The sequence below is a fragment of the Chenopodium album genome, chromosome 25 (assembly GCF_948465745.1).
Source record: "Chenopodium album chromosome 25, dcCheAlbu1.1, whole genome shotgun sequence".
Taxonomy (NCBI): domain Eukaryota; kingdom Viridiplantae; phylum Streptophyta; class Magnoliopsida; order Caryophyllales; family Amaranthaceae; genus Chenopodium; species Chenopodium album.
Genome location: NC_137858.1, coordinates 10,962,748 through 10,977,216, shown reverse-complemented (window position 1 = coordinate 10,977,216; position 14,469 = coordinate 10,962,748). Strand labels below are relative to the sequence as shown.

Here is a 14,469-nt window from a genome sequence, read left to right as displayed (position 1 = left end):
AAAAAAAAAAAAAACAAAAAAAAAAAAAAAAAAAAAAACCTAACTTCATACGTGTTGAATGTAATAAGTATAGTTGCATACAATTTTGCCACATGTTAATTTGAATGCATACATGAAAAAAATAAATAAATTCCAAATGCTTGAGCCTTATAGTCACGCTCGAATAGTTGCCTGAATGAAGTTCTTTCCCAGAAATTTCAGTAGAAAAACAACCAAGCCATAAGAAGATAATTGGAATTTGCTCCATATTAGGCATATTAACACATTAAACTCGAATACATGTCGCAATTGCTTGTAATGATCGATATGTCATGACATATATTTAACAAAATTATCAAGGAGATTTTGTAATCAAATTCCACTTGCTATTACGAGTACCATGTTTCACATCTTACCATAGATGACGTTTCATAACTTAAAAAATCACAACATCACTACACTAAGATTTTATATGCTTTCATGCATCATCATTTTTAACTTTCTGTGCTTTAGACTTTGACCATCGTCATTTTTACACCTATAAACAAGTTATCTGATTTGACCTTAAATTGAACTTGAATAGCCTAATCTTAGCCTTTTACAATAGAAATATCAAAACAATTATCATTCAAAAAACATTTTCTATAGGATTATTAAGAACTATGATGTTAGGGTAAGTCTGTTAGTACATCTTATAAGCTACAAGTAATATTTTTGGAAAATAAAAGAGTTACTTCGTATATCTTATAAATATGTATAACTTTGATCGTATTTTAACTGTTCGTACACAATAATGCCAGTCTCAATCAAGGAAACATTAGGAGCCTATTGTAATTAAGTAGAGCCTACAAGAACCTACTGCATCTATTGTAATTAAGTAGAGCCTTCCTTAATGACATGAACTAGACAACCACCAAAAAAACAAGCCATCTGATCAAATCCCTGCTGTTAGTATACTTCTGTAATCTGTACTCCCTGTGCAATCTCCAATCTGTTTGAAACTAATAAGTGCCGACATTCTGGCACTCTAGAATTGATCTGAATATAGCAGGCGTTGAATAACACAATAAAGTTGATGCTACTAGAATCTTTGATCTTAATCGAAGTGCTGTTAATATGTGGTGTTGTGGACTTGTGGTCTTTATCTGTCGGACGGAATCAACAGGAAGACACAACAGCATCATCATAGCAAAGAAAAGCCTTCCTCTAGACACAGAGTTCTAGTGTCTAGCATGAGTTGCTGAAGAAGAGCTGGATTACTGGTGACAACAGCATCAACACTATTAATTAACATATCCTGCATCGAAACCATGTCATCCACCGTCCAAGCATAGATTTTTTTGTTTCTCCTGCCAAACCGATACAGTATTAGTCAAGCAACAAGGGCTCAATTGTATGTACAAGGCGGTTGTGTAAAGTTGACCAACAAAACTTGTCAACATGCTTACCAGTGAAGGATTTGGACAAGCTTTTCATCAATTAGTGGATGGTAAACCCCAACAATTCCTGCCTTTTTCATCCTCAGCAAATTGGATCGAAACCCAGTTTTTGGATCTTTCATAACGATATAACCAACCTACAGAACACCACAAGAAGACATAAATATGAAACGGACCGAAAAAGGCTAACAGAAGGAATTGCTCTAACAACAAGAATGGATGTTAAATGACTAAAGCTGTTTTGAAGAGTCAGAAAATTTGTGAAATTGTGAAGAGCAATCTCTTAAGGAAACTGTCAGCAAGAACGAGTATTAATAGTGATTACTCTACCGGAACTCTAAACAGGACCATGACTTGCAGGAACAGCTTCTCAGAACAAAACAACAAATAGCCAGCACTCACCACAAACAAAATATATATGCTACCAACCAAATTAACGACCAGTGTGTCCTTAATTGCCAATTTGCCACTAGATTACATAAGTATAGAAAAAGCATCTTGATCTTTTCTTTAACAAATTCATGAAAAACAGATATGAAACAGAAGAATTCATAATTAGAACAGGTCCTATAGAGGGAATGATTTTACAAGAACAAAATCGATGTTTACCGTAGTGTTTGGGGAGAGTCTTATAATTTCCCTCACTAAAGTGTCACTTTTTGCCCATATAATGCCATTCGTACAATGCGTTCTCTTTACCTGTAAGTATACAGTAGATACTTCAAGGTTAATGTAGAGCACAGAATCTACAACTGGGAACTGTGAAAAGAATACACTTGCAAATTGTGGATATCAAGTGAGAATCAACTAGAGAACCGCCACAATAAAAACCTCCCAGTGTTCAACTTAATTGTGCTTATTTCAGTTCTCGTATTTAAGTGACTTGATAGTGTAACTCTTCCTCTCCCAACAGCAACAAAAAGCTCAGAACTACACTGAAATATATCAAAAGTCTAAACAAAGAAGGGACAGAATGATTCAAACCAGACAAGATCAAAACCTCTTAATCCATATACTTATTATTATATATCATTAAGTGCATATTAATAAAATCAGGAGGATTAGATACATGGAAAATATGCGTTGAGGTGGATCTAAATATATGGTCAATGTTTACCCAGACCAAGACATTAGACCTGATCTGATCAAATCAGATTAGACCAAACATTAATAAAATCAAACCAAAACACAATTTTTTTCAAGTGAAGAGAACTAATTTTGCATTGTTTAACATGTCAAACACTGCAGTGACCCTTAATAGTTCATTAAAAAAATAGAATGTGAATTTGGGAAAATTCAATTTTTTCAGAAATTCATACAGCAGTAAGCCAATAACATACATATTCAGTTGAAAGAAAGAAAGAATTACACTTAAAATAGGACAAAGCATACTAAAGTAGAAGCATCAAACTTACAACAGCTAAAATTTTCTCAACAAGACCTTTTTCATATAATGGAGGCCCAACTTTTGCATCAAGGATGACTTGCCGTACTGAACCTGACACCAACTGATAAGAACAGCAACCAGGAGTCAGCCAGAAATAATGTACTATAATCAGGAAATAATTTCTCACAAACAGTATTAACAAATAATGAGATGTGTAATCAATTGTTGCTAAATAGCATGAAAATAGTACAAGTAACGAGATTTGATATACCCGTAAAGCATCTTCAAGAGTAGGAACTTTCTGATCAACAAGAACTTTTGGAAATTGAAGCGATGCATCCAGTTCATTTATCTACATGCAAAAAATCAAAGATATTAATTGCATTACCAACAAGTCAAAATCTATTACTACGTATAAAATTGCGAAAAGGTGGATACATATATTCAACAGCAGGCCAAAATCTACATATTTAGAATATAAGCAAGGAGGTTTATTGATTGAATCTTGATCTTACAATTGATACAAAAAATAGATATAATAACCCTGCATGGTCTCAAACTAAGTTAGGATATCAAGGCCTAGTGCCAAAGAGATCTATAAGTCAATCACCAAATGACAAAGCAAAGAAATATAAATTTGCCAACAATAATTCTTCGCTCATAACTGTTTTTTTTCACACAAGTACTCAGCAACCTAGGAAGAAAAATGCAACAGGGTTCGAGAAATTTCTAATTTTTTAGATCCTAACTATGTTCTTCAAACTCTTCATTTCACCTCAACACTCTCAAGTACCAGTGTATGATTTTTGACACTCCAACAGAGACCCTTGACATTTTCATATAGGAATTCAGATCAGAAATATCAAAAGTTTCCACAAAATAGTTAAGTCTAATTCTTGGATATACACCCATGTTGAAACAAGTACCCAGATCAGAGTAATAAACAAGAAACAATATAGCTTCCATGTGAGTTCAATCAATTTAGAAAAAGGGAAAATAACCAGGATTTGTGCAGCAATTTGGTTTACTGGGAATCTGGGATAGAAGGTATGCAACAAAAGAGTGTCCTCTATTTTACTCAAATTGAAGACTAACGTCCAGGAAGGAATATTAGTTGTATACTATATAATTATATAAGCAACAAATACAGTTCTCCAATCAGGATGATGACTTGCATGTATGTGTGTAGGAAAGCAAACCAAGTGGCTTAGATTCTTACGGCGACAATTGGAACTAACAAGTAAACAAAGATACTCACTTCTTTCATACTCAAGTAGCCCACTCTAGAAGTATGATTTCCAGATATCCGCTGCAACTCCCTGTCTGTGTCAAATTTGAATCAATCTCCAAAAAACTTCAAAACCATAACTTTATCACTTGAATTATTGACAATTTCCAAAATAGTGCCATTTGAGAGAATTCTTACACAATGAATGCTAATCTCACTCCCCTTTACTTGTTGTCCCTCCATTTCTACAGTGACCCCTCTTAAAGGACACAACAACTTTGTGACCTTAATTGTTGGATAATTCTTAATTACTTATCCCTTATATCCTTCCCAATTCCAACAATGAAACTCTACTAGTGGAGAATGCTGAACCTAGTCACACAACCAAATACATTTGATAAAGCCATAGTTGCACATTAAGAAAATCTAGATTACTCCCTCTGTCCTTTTTTACATAACAGGGTTTGGCACCAAAATTAAGGCACATTGCTATTAATGAAGTGTTATTGCATTGTGTTTTGTAGCGTTAATAACTTTAAATTTCTTCTCTCATACCCTCCATATCTCTCTGTTGCATGAGTAACTGGAAAAATGTGTTGGATTATGATGATAGTTTTAATAGGCATTCCATCAAACAATAGCAATGCCCAAAATGAAAGCAAAGAAACCTCATGAAGAATTTGACAAATAAGTTGATAGCTAAATATACCTGTCATGCAATGCAAAAAGAACTCCATCAGCTGAACGAGAAACATCAATTTCGATGCAGTCTACTCGAGAACGAAGTGCACTGCGGTAGGCAGCCATCTGTAATCACCATCGAATAGAATTGAATTTAATCTTAATAGATCTTTTACATGAAGATCCCTAGAGGTCTTTTATTACGGAGAGAGTGTGTTTTGTTTGGGGGGGGGGGGGGGGTGAGGGGATATTTTAGGCAACAAGAGCCTCACAAGTTCAAAAGTCCACCATAGTGATTTGTAAAAGGCAATAAATAAGCAATCATACCGTATTAGGGAAAGCATTGGTCGAGTCACCACCATGAGCACAAACAAGAGGTGGGTGTTTCATCCAACCACAATTCTTCATTTGTATCTACAAAAACTCAATGTAAAGTATCTAGTCATACACCAACAGTGAGAGTAACAAGGCTAACCTAATATGAAATGCTATCATCATACTTGCACAATAAATAGAGATAATACTTCGTATAAGATTCTAAGTCAGTATGAAACTTGAAATTTGTATGCATTACAACTTAGGTAACGTATGTGAAAAGCATGAAAATGAGGAAATCTAAAACACAACAACGGGGTTTATATGAGCAAGGGGAGTTCTTAATCCCCTACCCTTTTATTCAACCACTGCAAATTTCTTAATTGCATATGAACTCTATCACTCTAGGAAAGTGAAGAGCTCAGAGGAAGATTAAGACCAAGCATAATGTTCACAACAATTCCATTATAATATATACACCCAAGTACATCGTATACCAGGGTTAGGAATTCCATTCACATGGTACACCCGAGTGTATAATAAACACCTTAATTTAACAGCAAAAATCAAAACTTTTTCCAATCTATCTTTGAACTAAGTATAACCATACATTAATCACAGTTAATAAAGCAACCTTCAATCGGATAACATTGAAAATCCAAAATAAAAAAAACAATTGATCAATTCTTACTTGGGTTTGATTCATTTAATAAGATTCAGCATCAAAGAAATCAGCTATATCAAAAAAGCAGCAAGTAAAGGTGAAAACGGATACCTGTTGAAAGCGTCTAAGACGAAAGTGGAAGAAGATAGGAGGAGCAAGAGCAATGACAACAAGCAGCATTATAAGATTCCGGTGGTTTCCGGCGAGTCTCCGCCATGTACGACTCCAATTGAAGTTTGAATCTTGTTTCTGCCACCCGGTTTGTAGCAGCCGCTGTTGTCTCCGCCTCATCGCCGCCGTGTAGTTAGGATTCCGGATTTGCCGGACTTATAAAGCGGTGATTAGTGGTTACTTGCTTTGAGTGAGGTCCACTGTAATTATGTTTTAGCTTTAGAGGAGATTGGTTTAATGGTGGGGAGATGGTTCAATTAAAGCTTGATTGTGACTCATGTTCTGTTTACTTGAGCCTGACGTTCTAGAGGGTTGTTCACTGCTTCAAAACGAAACTAAATTGAACTGAACTACTCTCCGTCAACGGTTATTTGCAACATATACTATAAATCGATGCTAACCTGGATGCTAATTATTATGTGCAACAAATGTTTTTTTTCCTTTTTAAGTAATCATTTCTCTCTAACTCTCTCCTAATCACATGCACCCAACTTTTTCTCTCTCCATTTTACTCTCACAAACAAATTTTGCCTAAGAGTCCGCAAACACCCCATTTGTTGCAAATAATAATTAACGGAGAAAGTAAATTGAATATTGAAATACTTTGTATTTATACTTCATTGGTTTATTTTCTCTTATTTTAAATGGTATATTGACATACTCCGTAGGAAAAATTAATTAGATCATAGGATTGATCCTCATCATCCGTCCTTATGGTAAAGCTTCGACTCTTCGTTTAATAGATTACTAAGATAAAAATATATGTTAAGGATATTATTTGAGAGATAAGCTAAAACTAATCATAATCCAAGATACTACCTCCGTTACATATTATTTGTAATGATTTGACATAAAATAGAGAGGGAAAATGTCTAATCGTTGCAAATAATATGTAACGGAGGTAGTATATTGTATTTCGTATTAATCTTTCTAGCATATGTTACATGTTAAAAGGAAAATATCAATCATTTATGGTATATCATTGTTATAAACAAAATTATCACTAAGATTTTAAATTGGATTGGGGTTCGTAAAATTATTCTTGGGCGGTTTGTTTTAGAACAAATGAATTTGCACATAGTATCAGACAGTTGGACACAGAGGTGTCAATTTGAGTGACTGAGTTAGGTTGAGTATACTCCCTCCGTGTTTTTTTAAGTGATACATATTCCATTTCCGGCCGTGTTTTTTTAAGTGATACATTTTCTTTGTTGGCAAAACAATACATTAAAATATTATATCTCTCTCCTCTCATGGTCCCCACTCAAACTCACTACTACTTTTTTATTATATCTTTCCTCTCACATATATTACTTTTCAATAAACTATTAACCCCACTATCTTTCTTTAACAATTTTTTTAATACTCCACTACCCCACTTACCTCTTATTTTATTTAAGTCAATTAAATTGCCTAAAACTATGTGCCAATCAATATGTATCACTTAAAAAAACACGGAGGGAGTAGTTTAAATTTGAGTTGTACTAAACCAATGTGCAGCCCCGTTCCTGATATATTATGGGCCCTAGGCATAATGTTACAAATGGGCCCCTGACGTAACTAATCTTTTTCATTGAGTATATTTAGACAAGAAAATCAACAAAAAGAAAAATTATACAGCACTTTTTTTTTTTTTTTTTTTGAAACCTAATTATACAATACTTTTTTTTTTAAGAGAAATTATACCGTACTTCATAATACACTAATTATCCCCGTTTCATAGAAAAAAAAAACAATTTGTTCAAGCATTTAGTGGCACAAAATCATTATAATTAACTCAATGCTGATTTTTTCTAGCATATCCTTCTCAAATTTCAATTGACAATGCTGCCAAACCATTCAGCATCTCTTGTTCTAAAGTTAAAGCGATTCCAACATACATTATTCATTTATTAAACGTATAAAATTATACTCTTTTTTTTTTTGAGAACAATAAAATTATACTAATTAATTATGGTTATACTAGCTATCACTAGAGTTAGTTTATGATAATAAAACCATACTGATAATTAAATTATATACTATAATTAGAGTAAATCAAACACATCCTTTAATCACGGCACAATATTTACAAATACATTTACATAGAAGAAAAAAAGAGTAATAGCTACTTTGTTACCTCTATGCAATCGATCAAGGACTCAAGGAGGGTCGAACGTCGGAGGATGAACATAATTGCCAGAGTAAAGTATAAAGAATTTAAGCAAACCTCAAATGCAAAATTGATCGAAATAATCAATAATATAAATAAGATGGGAGTTGAATAATTGGTGATAGATTTTTTTTTATATTTGTATTGTTATTTATCTTGTTAATTGTCTTAACCATTGCCATAATCTAGAGAACTTGAATTTGGGTAATTGAAGGAAAGAATGTGAAGCAATATTATGCGTATATTAAGCGTATGAATATAATACCAGTTAATAAGATTGTAAATTGGGAAGCTAAGCTATTATTCAAATAAGGAGATGAAAGGTGCATTGTGATTTTCACCAAATTAATTGACAGCTATTTAATTAATGCAAAAAATTAATTATAGCTAATTAAGCAATCCAGTTTCCTGTAGATTATTCTTCATATATGACTTTTTAAAATTTTACTTACACTAATGGAGCAAATTAGAAGCCCAATTACACTTTTTTTTGGGCCCCTTAAGTCGTGGGCCCTAGGCGGTGGCACTCCCGGCCCGCATATTCTTAGGTGCACACTCATGAACCTAGAAATAGGTGTAACAATAACACAATATGAACATTAGTTTTTCAGAAAGTGAACATAGGTATAAAAAATATGAACATTAGCTTTTCAGAAAGTGAACATAGGCATAAAAATGTGTGATTTTCGATTTCTTATGTGGTGACTTTGTGATTAACTTCGATTGATTATGTTATACTACCTTCGTTAACATTTAGTTGCAACTTTGGGGTATTATTTGAGAGACATAAAATATTCCAAAGTTGCAACCAAATGTTAAAAAAGGTAGTATATGATTTTCTTAATTCTAACGAATTGAATTTTATCTAATTTTCTGCATTTTTTTTTTATTTGAACATAATCATGCAAAATATGAACATATACATAGGTTCCCATAAATGTGAACATTAGCTTTTCAGAAGTGAACATAGGCATAAAAAAATATGAACTTATGCATTTCAGAAAGTGAACATGACATTTCAAAATATGAACGTAAGCATTGGTTTTCTTAAAGTGAATATAAGCATTCCAAAGGTGAACATTGTAGACACGGAAATTTTATAAGTGTCATACATTAAATTAAATAAATTAATTTGGGATAAATCATATTATTGATCCATTTTAATTATTTTTTGGCCCACCCAAACAAATAATCCGAATTAATCAAATACAATTCGGGTTATAAAATAAATCAAATTGGACCAGGTTAAAAGACTTTTAAGTCATAAAATGGGCCAGGCCCAAACCTACTAAGTCCACTTAAGGGATTCTCATCTCCTATAAATACACCATTCCTCCATCAGTTGAAGGGATCCAGAAATCATTATTCCAAGAGCTCATAAAACTCAAAAGGAATTCTCTCTGAAGTGAGTCAACAAGCACATCAAATTCGTGCCGACTTGTTCAGATACACTCAAACACATTTGAACGGGATTAAGCTTCATAAGCCCTCGTTCAGATGTATTCAAACAAAACCTTTCGAATACAGGTTGACATCATCAAACGTCACCCTGCATTCAAACTCAAGTCGACATCATCAAACGTCATCCTACAGGTGTCACACACGTGTCATCGTCAAGCTGTGGAGCAGAATCAGAGGACTTAGTTTATTTTATTATAAACTGTTATACAGAGATTGTACCCAATATTCACATATTAATATAAAATTCATTTGTTACTTTATTTCCCGTCTTTATTTATTTAGACTCGAAATTTGTGTAAACAAACATATACGTAAAAAAATATGAACATAAACATTTAAGAAAGACAACATATGCATAAACAGATTTAATTAATATATCATGAACAACACTACATATTTACATTATGAATATTTGAAATCATATATGAACATATAAAATATTATTATGAATATAATGCATTTAATTATGAATATAAAATTTAAAGAAATAAAAAATAATATAATTATGAAACATATGCATTATAAGTATTAAATGTTCATTTTTTTTTATGTGTTCATTATTTATTATTAAATGTTCATTTTTTTTTCATGTTCATACTTTTTTTTACTAAAAGTTCATATTTGTTTACTAAATGTTCATTTGTAGAGCGTAGTGTTAATTTTTTTTACGTTGTTGCACCTATCTAAGGTGCACAAGGGTGCACCTTAGACTAATTGCTCCCGGCCTACCCTCAGGCCGGCACAATGTGTGTCCATATAAATCAAATTTTCACTCATAAATCGAGTAATTTTTTACTTAGGTCGGATTTTGACACCTTTACTTGACAAAATGTCGGTAGTCATTAAACGGACATTACCGAAGTTTTTTTTTGAGTTGAAAAAAAAAAAAACCAACCAACAGTAGGCAGCAATCAAAAATTCAAATACACCGTAGCAAGAGTTGCAGCAGGGCCAGAAGCAAGAGCATTTGAGTTTCGAGGCGCAAGATTTTGAATATAAAACCTGAAAAACACTCTTCAATTTCCATCAACATCGAAATCAAATCATTCAAATTCAAACAATTATCTCTCTAATTCTCTATCACTCTCGTCTTCTTCACTTTCTCTCTCTAAAACCAGCACAACAACAATGGAGGAATACTTGCAATACATGAAAACTCTTCGCACTCAGATGAACGGTTTTTCTCTCTCCTCTACTCTCTTTCTCTCGAGCATTTTCTATTTCCGACTATGAACAGAAAACCTAATTTTCGTTTTTGCGAACAGATGTTGAAGATCAAGCGGCGAAGATTTCTGTTGAGGAGCAAATGCAAATTACTACAATTCACAATCTCGAGAAAGATCTCAAATCAGGTACTCAGCTTTTTTTTTTGTTTCCTCTTTCTTCAATTTCTGCGTGATTTTCGTCTTCTTCTTCGAATTAGATTGATGTGTTTTCTTGAGCTTAATCGAAATTTACGCGCGCTTTCTGAAGGAATTTCAAAAAAAATTGATGCGAAGTTGTAATTTGTATAATTGCATTTATATTGAGAATGATGATGACGACGACGATGTTTCAGCGAAATCGGAAAGGAAGCGAGTTGTGGAGGAGACTGATCAATTGGTTAAGAGTAAAGCTGAAATATGCTCTAAAATTTTGGAGATGCAGAAAAGAATTTCCTCTTTGGAATCTGACTCCTTCAACTTGTCTCAGGTTTATGCACTTTTTCTAATTTATTTAGAATTCAAGTTTTCTGTGCTGGGATTGATTAATTATTGTCATTTAGAAGAATTAGAACTCTACAATGTTAGCTACATGTGTAAATTAGGAAATTGGATAGATTACTTGTTTATATGATTAGTAAGGTTTTTATGCTGATTATGATTAATTAATAGCTTTGTTCAGTTAAGTGTTCTTATTTACTTCGTAATTGTTTACATATTGATGCAAACAACAAAGACGGGGTATGAATGTTAAGAATCATATGTACATGCCGAGCTTTGTAGTTATTTCTTCAAAAAATTGCATGATATTTTCATCCTTGCTATCTTAGTATTTCATTCAGATTTTTCAAATCTAATTGTTATAAAATTTTGATGCGAGAATAAAGACGTCTTAGACTTGTATAGATAAGCCGAGTTTTGTAGTTGTGTGTTTGAGGTTTGCAATATATCCTCATTCTTGCTAGCTATTTTGCATCATTCCATCCAGACTTGATGGTGTTCTGTTAGAGATAATATCGGAAAATATATGTGTGATATATTTTCCGTATTGATCTTATTAGGAGAATAATATATTTAGGTTTATTATATGTTAAGATATTATTTAAGTATATCTTTTAGGAAGATTGTTTCCTATCTTATGTTCTTAGGTTTTGTATAAATACTCAACCTATTGATGAATAATAAACAAGCAATACAAAAGCCATTATATTCTATTTCTCTCTAATTTGTCATGGTATCAAGAGCAGGTTAAATCTTGGGGCCATTCACAAAAATTTCCTTTTTTCTTTTTTTGTGAGTTTATTCGAGCATGATTATGGTTTACTCTGAAAGACCAATAATAGATTTGAGTGTGGTTTACTCTGAAAAACCAATAAGAAATTTGAGTGTGGTTTACTCTGAAAGACCAATGAGAAATTTGAGTGTGGTTTACTCTGAAAGACCAATAAGAAATTTGAGTGTGGTTTACTCTGAAAAACCAATATTTGATTGGAGCTCAGTTTTGCTCTGGAAAAACCAAAAATTGTTATATTTGCAGGTTCGAAAAGAATGACGTTCCTGTTTGATTGATGACAGATGAGTTCGAAAAGATGAACGTTCTCATCATTGAAGAAAAGAAAAAAAAAAATTGAAGGCGACATCACAAGAAGTGTGCATCTCGGCTTCAACAATTTGAAGAATTTCCAATCGCAACGTTCGTGTTACTGCCGTTACGATTGCGGGAGGGTGTTAGAGATAATATCGGAAAATATATGTGTGATATATTTTCCGTATTGATCTTATTAGGAGAATAATATATTTAGGTTTATTATATGTTAAGATATTATTTAAGTATATCTTTTAGGAAGATTGTTTCCTATCTTATGTTCTTAGGTTTTGTATAAATACTCAACCTATTGATGAATAATAAACAAGCAATACAAAAACCATTATATTCTATTTCTCTCTAATTTGTCATGTTCCGTGCTCAGTAAAAGAAAATATGCTAATACGCATTTTGGTTCTTATGATCTAGTGGCAGACTTTGGAACTTACTCAACAAGAGAAAAGCAATTTTACAGCAAAAGTTCTTGAAAAAAGGTGAAATAGTAGACTGTGCTTGTAGACAAAGTGCAATGATTGTGCAATAAGTTTCTGATTTGTCTCTCTGTTGCTTCCAGGGCGTATTATGCCAAGGTTTTTGAGGATATGAACTCTAAATTGCATGAACAGAAGGTTTAATATCGCTTTCTTCTCTTGTGATTTCTCACTATGTTGGGAGAAATTTGTTACCAATCTTTGGATGGTGTTTTGACAGGACTGGCTGGATAATAAACGACGTAATGAGGTGAGAATCAGTATAGTGTTTTAGTGGATTAGGTGGTTGTTGTTGTAGCCTTCAGTGTTCATCAGAAAACTTGCTTCCTTATCTGCACGACCCTAAATAGTCTTTCACTGATTTTTTATTTTATATTAAAGAGCACAACCGAGTATCTTTTTCTAGAGTATTGCTAATAGGCAGTTTATTATGCTACTTGTGTGCACATGATCAAAACTATCGTCATTTGCAGTATTTCTGTATGCTTCTCTGTTATTCGTTTGAAACCAAAATAATTCAACGTAATTCGGTTGTTCTATCAATAATATTATCTCCTGACTGCAATTATATCACATCATTGACTCATCTCCTATGAGGATAAACCTAATCCGCTAAACTTTGTTTTTGCAGCCCCATGAAGATAGTAGCATGCAAATTGATATGACTCAAGGTATAGACAGTAACTAGATAGAATTGGTTTTAAGATCTGATGCAGATCCTCTCAAAATCCTGTAACATGTCAACAACCCCCCAATAACCACCCTGAAACATAAGGAACAGATAATGGGGTAATACTGGCAGCCATGATGCATATAGCTTCTCATGTGACAGCATATCACTATCCATTACATGCATTTTATCTTTCCACTTGTAGTCTTTACATGTAACCTCAGTATTGTGACATAAATTCAGTTTCCATTGATGCACTTAAGAGAAGTTATTACCTGCCAATGATTTGAACAGGGAAGACACTTTTTTGTAACAGAAAGGAAATGTGAGTTTGAAAAAACGAAGAGAAACAAAGCATTTCACACTTTTTCAGTTAAAGTTCTACATGACAAATTACACATTGAGTGAATTAGAATAGTTGAATGCCAGTATTTCTACCCAGACACCTTAGGATGTTTTCACAGCTGGTTGTTGAGAGAATTCAGAAACATATAGTATATATTTCTGTTGATGGCTTACTCAAGATGTGCATGATGAGGCTTATTCATAGTATGTTGAATGAACCTTGCAGAAGAATCTAGCAAGGGTCCGGTTCCATGTAGCTCGGTATGAACATTTTCCAGCAAGTTCTTGTTCAGAAAATTTATTTTATTACTAGCATCTTACTGGATTTAAGCTTCATAGGGAGATGAGGACAAGATGCTTTTGCTGGGAAAATTGCATGCTGCACAATCTAAGCTTGATGAAGTTGTAGGAGTTTATAGGTACTACGCAGCGGATATAACATATATGAATCATATTCAATAAAGTACCTAATCCCAAGAATCACATGCATAACACACAAGACACATAATCATACCTTTGAAGCGTGAATTCCACGAAGCTATTCGACAGGCAAATCAGGGAGAGAATAGAGCCCCAAGTGTTGCTCCTCTACTTAGTCCACGAGATTCGAACGAGCCGTCCACCAATACTAGATTGGTCGAGTGATTGAGGAAAACCGCGATCACCACCTTTTCGGACAACCGACCATCGCACGAACCA

At 33.3% G+C, this 14,469-nt stretch overlaps 1 protein-coding gene and 1 long non-coding RNA gene across 2 annotated transcripts; one reads left to right on the top strand and one right to left on the bottom strand.

The window, feature by feature from the left end:
- Nucleotides 1-690: 690 nt before the first annotated feature.
- LOC145614753 (glycerophosphodiester phosphodiesterase GDPD4-like) lies at nucleotides 691-6,189 on the bottom strand. The gene is made up of 9 exons (XM_081669819.1): nucleotides 5,805-6,189; nucleotides 5,042-5,128; nucleotides 4,743-4,840; nucleotides 4,064-4,124; nucleotides 3,077-3,157; nucleotides 2,834-2,926; nucleotides 2,028-2,117; nucleotides 1,428-1,555; nucleotides 691-1,328 (listed from the first exon to the last, which is right to left on the bottom strand). Exons 1-9 carry the CDS (start codon nucleotides 5,982-5,984, stop codon nucleotides 1,163-1,165), a joined length of 984 nt encoding a protein of 327 aa, XP_081525945.1. The 5' UTR covers nucleotides 5,985-6,189; the 3' UTR covers nucleotides 691-1,162.
- Nucleotides 6,190-12,902: 6,713 nt separating this feature from the next.
- On the top strand, nucleotides 12,903-14,175 carry LOC145613444 (uncharacterized). The gene is made up of 4 exons (XR_014106951.1): nucleotides 12,903-13,005; nucleotides 13,387-13,426; nucleotides 13,997-14,031; nucleotides 14,110-14,175. It is a non-coding gene; the product is annotated as an uncharacterized LOC145613444 (long non-coding RNA).
- The last annotated feature ends 294 nt before the right edge of the window (nucleotides 14,176-14,469 follow it).